General features: G+C 40.9%; 2 protein-coding genes across 6 annotated transcripts in view; one reads left to right on the forward strand and one right to left on the reverse strand.

Moving 5' to 3' along the window:
* The window catches only part of DENND4C (DENN domain containing 4C), a 121,374-nt gene extending 111,759 nt beyond the window's left edge, over positions 1–9,615 (reverse strand). For 3 of the 5 annotated variants that reach the window (XM_027047144.2, XM_027047142.2, XM_027047143.2), the window contains exon 1: positions 9,257–9,613. The gene's annotated coding sequence lies outside the window, so the exon portion shown is untranslated. Of the gene's footprint in view, positions 1–9,256 lie in introns of all 5 variants that reach the window. The other 2 variants (XM_027047141.2, XM_027047140.2) reach the window with 2 other exon arrangements.
* LOC128312012 (translation initiation factor IF-2-like) lies at positions 8,685–14,311 on the forward strand. Its single transcript, XM_053204261.1, has 3 exons — positions 8,685–9,423; positions 9,463–10,098; positions 12,985–14,311. Exons 1-3 carry the CDS (start codon positions 8,685–8,687, stop codon positions 13,101–13,103), a joined length of 1,494 nt encoding a protein of 497 aa, XP_053060236.1. The 3' UTR covers positions 13,104–14,311.
* Positions 14,312–14,661: the final 350 nt, after the last annotated feature.

The following is a 14,661-nucleotide window of genomic DNA, read 5'->3' on the forward strand; positions in this document are numbered from 1 at the left end:
GGGGAGCCCCTGGGTGGTTCAGTTGGTTAAGCCTCCGACTGGATTTCAGCTTAGGCAGTCATCTCACAGTCCCTGAGATCAAGCCCCACATCATCATGGAGCCTGTTTCGGATTCTCTCTCTCTCCCTCTCCCTCTGCCTCCCCCCAACAAATAAACAAACATAAAAAAAATAAAAATAAAAAGACTAACTACTATATGATTCCATTTACATAACATTCTAGAAAAGGCAAAACTACAAAAGCAGTAAAAAGAGATCAGAGGTTTCCAAAGCTTTAAGCTCTATAGTTAAGAGTCACGTATGGTTTGCCTCCCTTTTATTTTTCCTTTTCCCTATGTTTATCTATTTTGTTTCTTAAATTCCACACATGAGGGGCGCCTAGGTGGCTCAGTCGGTTAAATGACTGACTTTGACTCAGGTGATGATCTCAAAGTTCAGGAGTTCAAGCTCCAGGTTGGGCTCTGTGCTGACAGCTCAGAGCCTGGAGCCTGCTTCAGATTCTATGTCTCCTTCTCCCTCTGCCCCTATGCCACTTGCACTCTCTCTCTCTCAAAAATAAACATTACAAACATTTTTTTCCACATGAGTGAAATCATATGGTATTTGTCTTTCTCTAACTTATTTCGCTTAGCATAATACACTCTAGCTTCATCAACGTCATTGCAAATGGCAAGATTTCATTCTTTTTGATGTATGTATCCATCGCATGTATCTATGTATATGTGTATGTATACACATACCACACATTCTTTATCCATTCGTTAGTCTATGGACATTGGGTTCTTTCCATAATTTAGCTACTTTTTATAATACTGCTATAAACATCAGGGTGCATGTGCCCTTCAAATCAGTAATTTTGTATCCTTTGGACAGATACCTACTAGTGCAATTGGTGGGTCATAAGATAGTTCTATTTTTAACTTTTTGGGTGTCCATACTATTGTCCAGAGTGGCTACACCAGTTTGCATTCCCACCAACAGTTTAAAGGGGTTCCCTTTCTCCACATCCTCACCAACATCTTTCCTGTGTTGTTAATTTTAGCCATTCTGACAGGTGTGAAGTGGTATCTCAACGTAGTTCTGATTTTTATTTCCCTGATGATAAGTGATGTTGAGCATCTTTTCATGTGCAAATTGACAGAATTGAAAGGAGAAATAAACAGATCCACAATTAAAGAGAGTCCAACACTCCTCACTTAGTAATTAGAACAAGCATACAGAAAATCAGCAAGAATACATAATATTTGAAGAACACTATCATCTCGACATAAATGATATTTATAGAAAAGTCCACCCAACAACAGCAAAATACAAGTTCTTTTCAAGTACACATAGAACATTCACTCAGAGAAACAAGATGCTGGCCCATAAAACAAGTCTGGATAAATTTTTAAAAATATAAATCATACACAACATGTTCTCTGACCACAGTGGAATTAAATTTGGAATCAGTAATAGGAAGACATCTTATAAAATTCCATAAGTATTCAGAAATTAAGACAGTCTTCCAAATAATCCATCAGTCAAAGAAAAAAAAAATCACAAGAGAAGTTAGAAAATATTCTGAGCTGAATGAAAATAACAGAAATTAGGGTAGCTGGGTGGCTCAGTCAGTTGAGCATCCAACTCCTGGTCTCAGCTCAGGTCATGATGCCAGGGTCATGGGATGGAGCCCCATGTTAGGCTCTGTGCTGAGCATGGAGCCTGCTTGGGATTCTCTCTCTCTCTCTCTCTCTCTCTCTCTCTGTCCTTCTCTGCCCCTCTCCCCCACTCGTGCTCTCTAAAATTATAAAAAAAAATTTAGGGGCACCTAGGTGGTTCAGTCGGTTAGGCATCCAACTTCAGCTCAGGTCATGATCTCACGGTTTGTGGATTCAAGCCCCCATCAGGCTCTGTGCTGACAGCTCAGAGTCTGGACCCTGCTTCAGATTCTGTATCTCCTCTCTCTCTACCCCTCCCTGCTCACTTTCTGACTCTCTCTCAAAAATAAATATTTAAATTTTTTTTAATTTAAAAAAATAACAGAACTTAACGTGTAAAATGCAGCTAAAGTAATGTTTAGAAGGAAGTTTATAGCTTTAAGCACTTATATTAGAAAAGAAATTTTTATTTACTTACTTATTTATTTAATTTATTTGAAGTTTATTGATTTTGAGAGACAGAAAGAGTGTGCACATGCATGCAAGCAAGGGAGGGGCAGAGAGAGAAGGAAAGAGAGAACCCCAAGCTGGTTCCTCGCTGTCAGCACAGAGCTGGATGCAGGGCTCAAACTCACAAACACCCAGGTGCCCCAGGAAACAGGAAAGTTTTTAAATCAGTGATATAAGTGTCCACCTTAAGATGCTAAAAAAAGAAAAACAAATTAACCAAAGGTAGAGGAAAAAAACAAAAAGCAGAAATCAATAAAATTGAAAATGGACAAGCAATAGCAATAAAAAAAATCAATAACTCTAAATCAAGAAAAAAATGAAAGGTGAAATTACTAATATGAGGAATGAAAGGTATACTGTTAGATGTTAAAAAGATCACAAGGAAATATTATAAATATTTTCCTTCACACCAATATATTCAACAACTTATTTGAAATGGTCAAAATGTTTAACACACAAATTACCAAAACTGAAATAAGAAGAAAGAGCAACTCTCAATAGCCCTGTATCTAAGGATTGCCTGCAACCATCAGAAATACGAGGAGGCAAGGAAAGAATTCTTCTTAGAGCCTTCAGAGGGAGCATGTACCTGCCAACACCTTGATTTCAGACCTCTAGTTTCCAGAACTGAGATAGAATAAATTTCTGTTCTGTTAAACCACATGGTTTGTGATAATTTGTTATGACAGTGCTGAGGAAACTACTACACATGTGAATAATATGCTAGAGGTAATGAAATAAAAAATGTATTACATTTAATGACTGACTTATTGTTGCCTCTTATTGTGGGGCTACTAGAAATTCTAAATTACACTATATTTCTAGTGAATACCACTGACCTAGAAGTGGCAATAAGGCAAGAAGAAACAAAAGGCATACGCTGGCAATAAGAAGCAAAAATGGCTTTCTCTGCAGACATGACTGTGTATGAAGAAAATCGTAAGGAATCTACTTGAAAGCTACTAGAATTAAAAAGTGAATTAAAAAAAAGTTTAGTAAGACAACTAAATCAATTGTATCTTTTACAATATCAACAAAAGTTGAAGAAAAAAATTTTAAATACAGTTTCATTAACAATGGAAAGTATCAAAAAACATTAAATACTTCAGGATAAACTGAACAAAATATATACAAAGCCTATAAAAGGAAAATCACAAAAACATTGCAGAGAAAAAAAACTAAAGAAACCTAAATAAATAGAGAGATATACCATGTTAAAATATCAGAAGTCTCAATATTATTAAGATGTCAATTCTCCTCATCAGGCTTTTTGTAAACACTGACAAGCTTAGTCTATAGTTTATATGAAAATGCAAAAGATCCAAAATAACCAAAGCAATGTTGAAAAAAGACAATGTTGAAGGACATATGCTACCTGACTATAAGGCTTGATAGAAAGAAATAAAGACAATATAGTATTAGTATAAGAATCTAGGCCAAGAGAGGTGCCTGCATAAATTCAGTCAGTTGAGCAACTGACTCTTGATTTCAGCTCAGGTCATGATCTCCAGGTTTCTGCCATCAAGCCTTGAACTGGGCTCTGTGCTGCCAGTGTGGAGCCTCCTTAGGATTCTCTCTCTCCCTCTCTCTCTGCCCCTCCCCTGTTTACATGTGCATGTGCATGAGCTCGCTCGCGTGCTCTCTCTGTCGCTCTCTCAAAATAAATAAATATTTAAAAAATACACAGACCAACGGAACAGAAAAAGAAACCAGAAATAGACCCACACTTACAAAAAATAAAAAGGAGTCAGATCATATACAACCTCCAAAACTAGTAAGGGAAACAAATATGAAGGAAGGTAAGAAAAGAAACTCTACAGAATAAAATAACTAAGTGGAATGATAATAACTTTTCCCCCTAAATAGTGTGATCAGGAAAAACAGCTCAGAAAAACTAACATGTAAATGGAATAGCATAAACAAGGGCTCTAAGAGAAAGAATCTAAAAGTTAGCTGGTGTGACAGGTACACACTGGACAAGAAGACAAGGAGAAGATATGGCTAGAGACAAGGCTTCCGAGCCAGAGTAAATGTATGTATTACATGATAGTTCTCAATTTATTCATTTTTTCCATCCCTACCACTGCTGTTCTCAATTCTCACCTGGATGCCCTCAAGATATTCTGACTGATGAACTTGCAGCCTCACTCAAGCTGCTTTCCCAAATCCATCCTTCATACAATTGAGCCAAAGATATTTAACAGCCTAAAATCATTACATGGTTTTCTGTTCCCTACAATGTAGTCTCAATTTCTTATTTGACTTTTATGACCCTTCATGACATAGCCCCTGCTTTCCCCTCCAGCTTACTCTCCACTTCCCTCCAAACTACCTGTGCCCCCACACTACATTACTTGTATTTTAATAAAATTCACCATGTTTTCATTACTTTGTACCTTTCATATCATTCTTTGAGTTTTAAATCAAATGCCTCCTTCTATGTAAATTTACACTCTCTAATCCACACCAGACACAGTTTAGGGACCTCCCCCTGCTCCTATAGAGAAGTTTGCTCTATCCTGGATATGTCATGTTGCAGCTATGATATTTATTTATAAGACTGTTTATCTTACTAGCTTTTAATATTTAAAAAAAAAACTTTTTTAATGTTTATTTTTTAGAGAGAGAGAGAGAGGGAGAGAGAGTGTGTGAGCAGGGGAGGGGCAGAGAGAGAGGGAGACACAGAAACCAAAGCAGGCTCCAGGCTGAGCTGTCAGCACAGAGCCCAACGAGGGGCTAGAACCCACAAAGGCGAAGAGATCATGACCTGAGCCGAAGTCGGATGCTTAACCGACTAAGCCACCCAAGTGCTCCTTAGCCATTAATATTTAGACTGTATGTTATTCATCTTTTATCCCTAGCAGATAGCACAGTACCTATTTAACAGATTCTTTTTTCCGTAATTAAAAAGAGACTCACAACATCTATGCTTTTAGGATCTAAGTATCCTTAAATTAAGATATATATGAACTGCATATACACAATAAAAAACCAGATTCAAGGAATCATATAAAATATTACAAAGACTTTTAAAATCCTATAAAATTACTCTTGTATAAGTCAAAAGATTTTAAATCTAAATTTGTAAACAGTAGATTTGGTTGAAATAAGATACACTGAAAAACATTTATGTCCCACAATACTACTTTATTTTATTTATTTTTCACAATATTACTTTAATTATTAAGAATTCCTTTCCAACAATAGCCAAATTATGGAAAGAGCCTAAATGTCCATCAACTGATGAATGGATAAAGAAACTGATTTATAAACACAATGGAATACTACTTGGCAATGAGAAAGAATGAAATCTGGCCATTTGTAGCAACGTGGATGGAACTGGAGAGTGTTATGCTAAGTGAAATAAGTCATACAGAGAAAGACAGATACCATATGTTTTCACTCTTACGTGGATCCTGAGAAACTTAACAGAAGACCATGGGGGAGGGGAAGGAAAAAAAAAAGTTAGAGACGGAGACAGCCAAACCATAAGAGACTCTTAAAAACTGAGAATAAAATGAGGGTTGATGGGGGGTGGGAGGGAGGGGAAAGTGGGTGATGGCATTGAGGAGGGCACCTGTTGGGATGAGCACTGGGTGTTGTATGGAAACCAATTTGACAATAAATTTCATATTAAAAAAATAAAATAAAATAAAATTCATTCCTGCAAAAAAAAAAAAAAAAAGAATTCCTATAAGAGGGGCAGGCACCTGGGTGGCTTAGTAACTAAAGCCTCCAACTCTTCATTTAGGCTCAGGTGATGATCTTGTGGTTTGCAGATTCGAGCCTCTGGTCAGGGCTCTACGCTGATAGCGTGGAGCTGCTTCGAATTCTCTCTCTCTCCCTCTCTCTCTGCCCCTCCCTCACTTGAATGCTTGTACACTCAAAATAAATTAATAAACTTAAAAAAAAAAAAGAATTCCTATAAGAATATTACTTATTATATTTTTAAAGTAAAATTAGTAGACATAGAAACTTGTAAGTCAGTAATAGGGAGAACTGTGAATTTATATTTTGATATGTACTCAATAAATTCAAGTCATACACATCTACAGCTTTTCATCTTTAATTCTGTTTTCAATTGAATACTATATTATAGGAGCCCTAATAATCCACTGCAAATGAAACAGTTCAAAGAACGCTTACTCCCTCAAAAGTTTAAAAAGTGATTTGGTTTGGACCATCATATTAGCAAAATGATTTCATTATCACATCATTTAAGAGTAATAAAGTGGAATTAGTAAAATGCTAAAACACAGAGAAATAGTTAAATCCACTGTGAAACAGTAAAACTTTGGACTATTACAAAACCATAAAATAATATTAATATGCAGCACCAGGGGAAAATGTGATGTTTAAAAAGACAACTATATGAATATTACCCACAGAATCATACACAAGTATAGACAGGATTAGTATATTTTACTGATTAATATATTATACAAATAGAATAAGAATACAGAAAAATGTAAGATATGTGAGAATCAATTTTTTTCCCTTTGGAATTTCCTTTAATCATGTTATATTTCTTTCCAATAAAAAGTTTTCAAGCAGCACATTAAGCTCTATTACACTTATTTATATGTATTACGTACTGCCATAAGTAGAAAAAAATTTTAAGTTTATAAACTACCTAATTTCATCCCAAAAAATACTGTTTGAATTTTCAAATAATAAAATTATCTGATTTTGGAATTTCCTACAATCTGATGCTAAACCTACACTTTTACGCTAGCTGTACTGTGTAAAATTTTCCCCAATTTTTAACCCTTACAAAGGAATCTTCCATCCCAACAAGGCATCCCATTTACTGAGTCTGTCAAACCGACAATCTGCAAGAGGAGAGAAAACTCCTGGTACCAGCTGAGAGAAGATAAAATTTTAATTCGTGTATTAGGAAAGCTTATTTGCCCTCACTAACCAAAGTTCAGCAAGCATATTACATTGGAAATTGAAATTATAACAGAAATTCCCTGCTGCAAATCAGAAAGACCAAATAAGACAACCTGCCTCTGACTCAGCAGCTTTCTTTTTCTTTTCAACCTGTACATAGGCTAAGACTGAAACCTAACTTTCAAACTGAGCAGCAAGAAGAGCCAATGCAAAATCAGTAACTATCCAGGCAGGAAACTCCAAAGAAAATATGACATGTTCTGGTCATAACTGAAAGAGACATAAAGAGCAAAGGTGCCTTTATGTTTCTTTATCATGCAAAAATCCCTTGTGTATAGCTACAAATTAGCTTTTATTGAAGATACTTAATATGTTTCTTTATACAGAGCACCTCAACCAAATAACCTAAGTCTGGCACTGTGAATTTTTACAGCCTACACATCACTGCAGTTCCTTGTAATTTAAAACATTTGCGTTTTAAGAACACTCTCCACACACCATCTCTACTGCCAATTTCTTCAGCTTGGAAACTCAAGTTTATACTACAAAATACTATGTTTACTCTCAACAACAGAATGCTCTCATTTACAAATTATCCAAGAGTAAATTACTCCAAGATACAACTTCAACATTTCTAACATCATCGCTTTTCTATTATCCAAATTAACAAGTCTAAACAGTAGTACACTAAGTGAGGTACCATGGCAAAAGTCAACTGGCCTATTATCAGTTCACTAAAATCTGTAATACAAATCAACTCTTTTGCAAAATGGCCACAGGAGATATCAATGTAGGGGATAGTGTGGATTGAGTTTGCCATTGCTAGAAAAAGGAGTCAAAGCCAGCCTGTATGAGGCAGATCATCCTCATGGATACAAATCGAAATTCATTTCTGAGTCCCCAGTCTCACACCAAGACAGTTAACCAACTTTTTAACAGTAATACAAATAACAGGGCAGAAAATAAAATATAAGGGCTTTTTTTCATGGTTATATTGATCAAGAACTGACGGGCAATCTTCAACGCTCAAAGATAGTTTCCCTTTTGATAGCGATTTTGCTCTCGTGTGCACACAGATCATCATAAACAATGCGCTTCATTTCACACCATAGCCTCAGATCAAGTACTTCTAGAAAACTTGGCGTCTTAGCACTAAAATTCTTTCCTATATTCTACTATATCCTTCACCTTCTAAACCGGAAAGGAAGATCTATCCCCACGTAAACTGGAGTCTAGCGACTTAACACGAGTTTGCACACAAAGTCTCAGTAAATCAAATTCCCAGATTACAGTGCTTGACAATCTCTTCGGCAAAAACACACACAGTTCATTACTGGAGATGACACTTAACCCTCACATTTGCACAAGTGACTTCGGTAACTGCCCTAAATTTTCCCGTGTGAAAAAAAAAAAAAAAAACAAAAAAACACATAATGGGACCGGGTGGGGGTACTATTTAAAAACTGGGTCATTCCTTATTTGTTCTGATGAGACGGTCCTCGGGAGGGAAAAAGGTTCACGAAGCATCCAAAGAAAAAAGAAAGTACAGCATCCTCGGTGTAGAAAAGTTACAGCTCTTTACACAAGTCAGCTCTAGGGGCTCGTTAGTTGGTTTTATTTGTGTTTAGTCACTCGGAGTTGAATGGAACCAGTCCTCCGAAAAGTCATTCCCCACAAGGAAGCCCTGAGGTTCAGCCACGGTAATGCAGAGGAGGAAATGCCCTCAATTCACTTGCGACACCTGTCCGGGCCCCCAGGTCTCTCCTCGCGCCCAGACCCCTGCCCTAGCTCCCCGCCCCCTGTGCCCCAATCCCCGCCCTCTCCCCGCCCTGCCCCCTCCCAGACGGCCGTCGCCCCGGAGGTCCCCAGGGCCCAGACCCCTCGCGCGTCCTGCGAGTGGCTCTCTGGAGCCTGGACGGGCGGCGCGGGGAGGCCCGTCGCGGCGCGGGGAGGCCCGTCCTGGCGCGGCCTCTCCCCCATCATCACACCCCGCGGGCTCCAGGGACTCCCCGCCCCCGGAAACAGCGGAGAAACTAGGCCGGGAACGCCAGCCCTGGCCACTATCCGCCTCCTTGGCTACCCCCCGCAGGCGGGCCATCGGAACTCAACCCTCCGAGTTGCTACCTGTCCGGCGCCCTCTCAGCCCGGGAGCGCGGGCCGAGTGGAGGCGCGCCGCAGGGTTCGTCCGCGAAAGGTCCTCCACCGCAGACTCACCTGCCGCCTGCTCCACCTTCAGTGCCACCCAGAAACAGCCCCTTGCTGGGGCATGAAAGCGCCGGCTACGCGGCCTGCGCGCCCTCGCCACAGCCGGGCGGGGGGACTTGCTCCCGCGGCCGCCGCCGCCACGGCCCGATCTGCGCCTGCGCCGCCTGACGGGCTCGGTCTCGAGGGGCGCCGCATGCAGCGATAACGGCCGGGAGCGCGAGCTCGCGCGGGCGCTTCGGCTCTCCCGGGTCCGGCGGTGCGGGCGGCGGGTCGCCTAGTAGCAGCCGGCTGCAGTGCCGTCCCGACAGCTGACGGCCATATTCCTGTTCCCTTTTCTTTTTTTCTCCCCCTCCTTCCGCCCTTTTCCACAGAACAGCACTTTCCTTTTCCCCCTCCCTCTCCCTTTCCTACTGCGGGGGTGGGTGGAAAAGGGCGTGGGGGGAGGGGTGGAAAAGGGAGGCCGCGGGGGCGGGGCAGTGCTAGAGTCCCGCCCCCGGGGAGGGCCGAGGCCGCGCGGTCACTGCTCCCCTCCCCCCGCCTCCCGCCGCGACCCCCGCGGGGTGCGAGGTCCCAGCCCGGCCCCCTTGGAGCCCCTCCTCCGCATTCGCTCCGCGGGTCCCTCGCCGAAAAGGAGCTGGGAGTGAAGGAAGGGCCCAGGGCGCTACTCTGCTGCCCTTCTTGCGGGGCTCCGACTCTGTGTGGTGTGGGTTTATCGCCCCGGCCTCAGGCAGGTGGCGGCTGCTCCTCTAGGGTTTATCAAAAACGGGGAAAGGGACACCGAGTCCCTCAGTCCTGGGAGAAGAATGCTGAGCGGGATTCACGTCCCTGGACGAGAAGTTTTCCTTTCCGGGGTGAGAACTGAAATTTCCACGCATGACGGGGGGCGCCTCTGAGGCCGGATAGAGACCCGCCGACTGGGGCTTCCCGAAGTCCTTTTCCGGCTGCAGCGCCCCAAGAGAGTCCTTGGCCGCGCTTCGTGTCGCTACCTGGGCCGAGATTTCGGGATGGGGACTCCGAATGTGGAAATGGGTTGTTTAACCAGTTCTCTCCTGCCTCCTAAGTTTAGGCTCCGTGTCTACATGGATGCACGCAAATTCCTTTCGCCTCCATGCAAATTTTGCAAAATATTTTTGACAACATTTGGAAGTTATTACAGTGAGAAAGAATAACAATTAGTTATTCAGGAAGAAGCAAGTGGTTTGAAACGGTTTTTACCTCCTGGCAAAAAAATAAAAGTAAATGGCGAATGATTTCACAGATTTCATGACAGGTCAAATTTAGAACTGGTAATATTTGTGTATATCTGATGAGTATTTACATATATAATGATCATTTTCCTGAGAATTACTTTATTGATTCAATCTGCCCTTTTGCCAAAAAGTGTAAGATTAGACCTCGGTCATGAGCGCCTTGTTGTCCGTTTACTTCTGAAGTTTATTGTATATACGAATGGTTTGAGTTTTGCAGCCAATAGCAGAAACCGTTTGTTTTTTTTTTTTTAATGTTTATTTATTCTTGAGGGGGGAGAGAGAGAGAGACTGTGAGTGGGGGAGGAGCAGAGACAGACAGACAGACAGACAGACAGACAGAATCCGAAGCAGGCTCCAGGCTCTGAGCTGTCAGCACAGAGCCCCACGCGGGGCTGGAACTCAGCATCCCTGAGATCATGACCTGAGTTGAAGTCAGAGGCTTAACTGACTGAGCCACCTAGGCACCCCGAAACTGTTTTCTTAACTACATTAGCAGTCCGAATTGATTCTGTAGAAATGCATAGCAGTGGAAATAATGCTAATTTAGTAATAGTCTGGAGTCCGTTTGAGCCCAGTGGACCCATCTTCGACAATCTGGACAACTAGGACTTGAACAGTTAGCTTATGGACTTCTTGTCCTTACTTTCTCAAGTCGTATTAATTAATTGTTTAAAAGCATTTAATATAGACAAGATGTCTTAATGGGTAGATTTCATTAATACAGATAGTCTTTTTCTTCTTGGTTTTTTGCAACCACAGAAATAAAAAATGGAAGAAGCCAGTGTATCTCTTTCATTTATTTGACAGATTTTTCTCAATTTGCAATGTGGGTTTTAACTTTTTTCATTATTTTAATTGCCCTATAGATGTATAGTAGATTTTCATTGTCATTGTCTACCTAAAATTTCATGAATGGGGGCACCTGGGTGGCTCAGTGGGTTAAGCATCCAACTTCGGCTCAGGTCATGATCTAGCAGTTCGTGAGTTCAAGCCCTGTGCTGACAGCTCAGAGCCTGGAGCCTGTTTCAGATTCTATGACTCCTTCCCTCTCTCCCCTCCCCTGATCATACTCTGTCTCTCTCTCTTTCAGGAAATAAATAAACATAATTTTTTTTTTAATTTCATGAATGAACTTGTATATTTTGGGCCCAATATGTTTGTTTCAGTAGCTTTTCTTGGATCTGAAAGTCCTTAATTCAAGGACCTTCTCAACTGCAATCTTTTGTATCCAGAATTGAAATAAGTTCACTTTAATTTTTAACATGTAAATACTTGAGTCTAAAACATGGGAGGGGAACTGGAGAGCCCAATAACAACATAATTGTTATAATCCTTATAGTATCATGGTTTCAGCTGAGCCCTTATAGATGCAGGAATGCATAGGAGAATCGCTCAGCCCATTGAAGAGGGGAATACAGACATCTGATTGGGCATGGTCACTGCAGATTTCTGGGGATGAGCAACGCAAAAGAGTTTAATGGAAATGCTGAAAATTTTCTTAAAATAAGCAAAATTTTTTCAGTGCTACAGCTTGCCAAGTGATTGCCCTCTTCCTGTTTGTTCCCTTGAAAAACTTCTAAACACTAGTTTTCACAAGACTATTCAAAGACCTTTACATGTCTGTACTCCTTTTTATCTGTTTTATTCAACTCCATATTTAACAGAAGCATTATGAATCTAGCAGTTTACTCTGATTATTGTAATTAATTATTTTTGCAATTTCTTAATGTCTGAATTCCATACTAGATTGTAAGGCCTGTGAGAGCAAGGTTCACGTGTCACATGTGTATTCACATACCATATTCTCTTTCAAATTCAGAATAGCCAACATATGATCGACTTTTTTAAAAAAATTATTAATGTCTATTGATTTTTGAGAGAGAAAGCATGAGTGTGGAAGGAGCAGAGGGAGAGGGAGATACAGAATTAGAAGCAGGCTCCAGGCTCTGAGCTGTCAGCACAGACCCAGATGTGGGGTTCGAATTCACAAGCTGTGAGATCCTGACCTGAGCCAAAGTCGGAGGCTTAACCAACTGAGCCACCCAGGTGCTCCATTATATGATAGACTTTCAAAAAGTATTTGATGAATGACTGACATAAATCATGGTTCCCTTACTTTCTTCCACTTCTCTGGCAAGTTACTTAATTTTCCTTGTGTGTAAAGTGGGTAAAATAATATTCACAAGAAGTAAGATCATTTATTAATTTACAATAAGCTATAATGTCAAACAGACCAGTCTAGTAATCAATACTTAGCACATGTGATGGGCAGCCTTTCATTGTACCTTACAATGATCTCTGCCTCCTGCGTTATGCCCTTGTGTAATCTCCTTACATTGGGTGTGGGGTGGGCTTATTGACTAGCTTCTAACACACAGAATACATCAGGAGTGATGAGATGTCTCTAACAAGATGAGGCTATTAAAAAAACCTGTGGCTTCACTCTTGGATTCTTTCTCTCTTATCCTCCTGGATTGCTTACTCTAGGGGAAGCCAGCTACCATGTCATCAGGCAGCTCTGTGAAGGAGTTCAGAAGTGTATCCTTGCCAAGTTGAGCCTTGAGAGGACTGTGGCCACAGCCAACACCTCTATTTTAGCCTCCTGACAGACCCCGAGCCAGAATCACCCAACTAAGCTGCTTCTGCTTTCTTTACTCACGGAAACCGTGAGATAAATATTTCTTGTGGGGTGCCTGGGTGGCTCAGTCAGTTGAGTATCCGACTCTTGATTTCGGCTCAGGTCATGATCTCACAGTTCGGTTTGTGAGTTCAAGCCTAGCATCAGACTCTGCACTGGCAAGATCAGCTTTGGTGATTTCATAATTGAGTATGGAGGAGAAACTCGTAAATTCTTAGCTCTTTATTTTCCCAGTCAAAATAAATTAACTCTTGATTCTCTAGGATAGCCTCCACAGCATGCAAATCTGATCCTGATCTCTACTTTCCGATGTGTAATCCACATGTTCTACACTGGTGAGTTATTTGGGTCCAGCCCCTTACTCTTCATTTCATTTTTGAAAACATAGGATTTGAAGGCCTGTTGATTCATGCCCACAGGCACTCTGATATACTTCTGGAAAGAGTTTTAAGTAAGAATATCAACAAACACAAGATCTGCATTATTCATATGATATCTAAATGACCCAGTGTGTCCTACTCTCCACAGGGAGCATTAGCACACTCTCTTTGTGCCCCCCTCCAGTATCTTTATCTGGCTGTGGACTCTGTATCATCATCCACAGAATGGCCTCATCGAGAGTCTTTTGGAGTTACTCAGCATATTCTTCATCCAATTCTCTTTACTAGGCCTACGGGCCAAACATAGCTGGACTAGCAGTGTGAAGGACGGGCACAAGGCTCTTGGTCTTGAGTCAAAGTGGAGTAAACGATCCTGAGAACAATGTCCTAACATCATAAAGAAGAGTAGGGATTAACAAAGGGAGAAAAACAGAGAAAGAAATAATGGGTAGAGAGGTTGACAAGAAGACACCTTATATGAACATCTGAGACACAAGACCAGCTGTCCATGGCTGGATTTCATGGGCTCCCTACAGGATTTTAAGTCGAGGGCAGAGTCCTCTACCCTCAGGCTTTCCCCACTCCTGGGGAGCAGTGTCTGGGCTCACTTGAACACCACTCTAGCACCCAACACCTCCAAATATGGTTAGTCTCCCTAACTAACATACGTCTACATTCATCCATCCAGGTATATTCCTAGTTTCCCACTTTTACTGTTGCCTATCCTGACTAGAGTTCAACTCTAACCTGCTTACCTTTTTCTGAGCCTTAATTCTTTTATTCCTCACATCATAGCAAATCATCCTGACCATAGGTCAAGAAATATATGTATTCTGTATTTCAAAGATTAATTAAAAAAAAAAAAAAAACTTTTATTAAGAAAAAAAACAGGGGTGCCTGCGTGGCTCAGTGAGTTAAGCATCTGACTTCAGTTCAGGTCATGATCTCATGGGTTCGAGCCCCACATTGGGCTCTGCACTGACAATGTGAAGCCTGCCTGAGATTCTGTCTCTCCCTCTCTGTCTGCCCCTCCCCCACCTATTCGCTCTCTCTGAGCGAATTTAAAGTTTAACTTTAAAACAAACTTTAAACTTTAAAACAAAAGAAAATAAAAAAACAATAAATACAAACATAAACAAAACTGAT

This window comes from Acinonyx jubatus, chromosome D4, assembly GCF_027475565.1.
Source record: "Acinonyx jubatus isolate Ajub_Pintada_27869175 chromosome D4, VMU_Ajub_asm_v1.0, whole genome shotgun sequence".
Taxonomy (NCBI): domain Eukaryota; kingdom Metazoa; phylum Chordata; class Mammalia; order Carnivora; family Felidae; genus Acinonyx; species Acinonyx jubatus.

Bases quoted from the DNA above. Each gene is read 5' to 3' on its own strand.
- LOC128312012 (XM_053204261.1), top strand. From the start codon at position 8,685: ATGGAACCAGTCCTCCGAAAAGTCATTCCCCACAAGGAAGCCCTGAGG. The intron at 9,424-9,462 runs GTCTCGAGGGGC...AACGGCCGGGAG, and splicing joins TGCGCCGCCTGACGGGCTCG to CGCGAGCTCGCGCGGGCGCT. The intron at 10,099-12,984 runs GTGAGAACTGAA...TGCTTACTCTAG, and splicing joins GAGAAGTTTTCCTTTCCGGG to GGGAAGCCAGCTACCATGTC.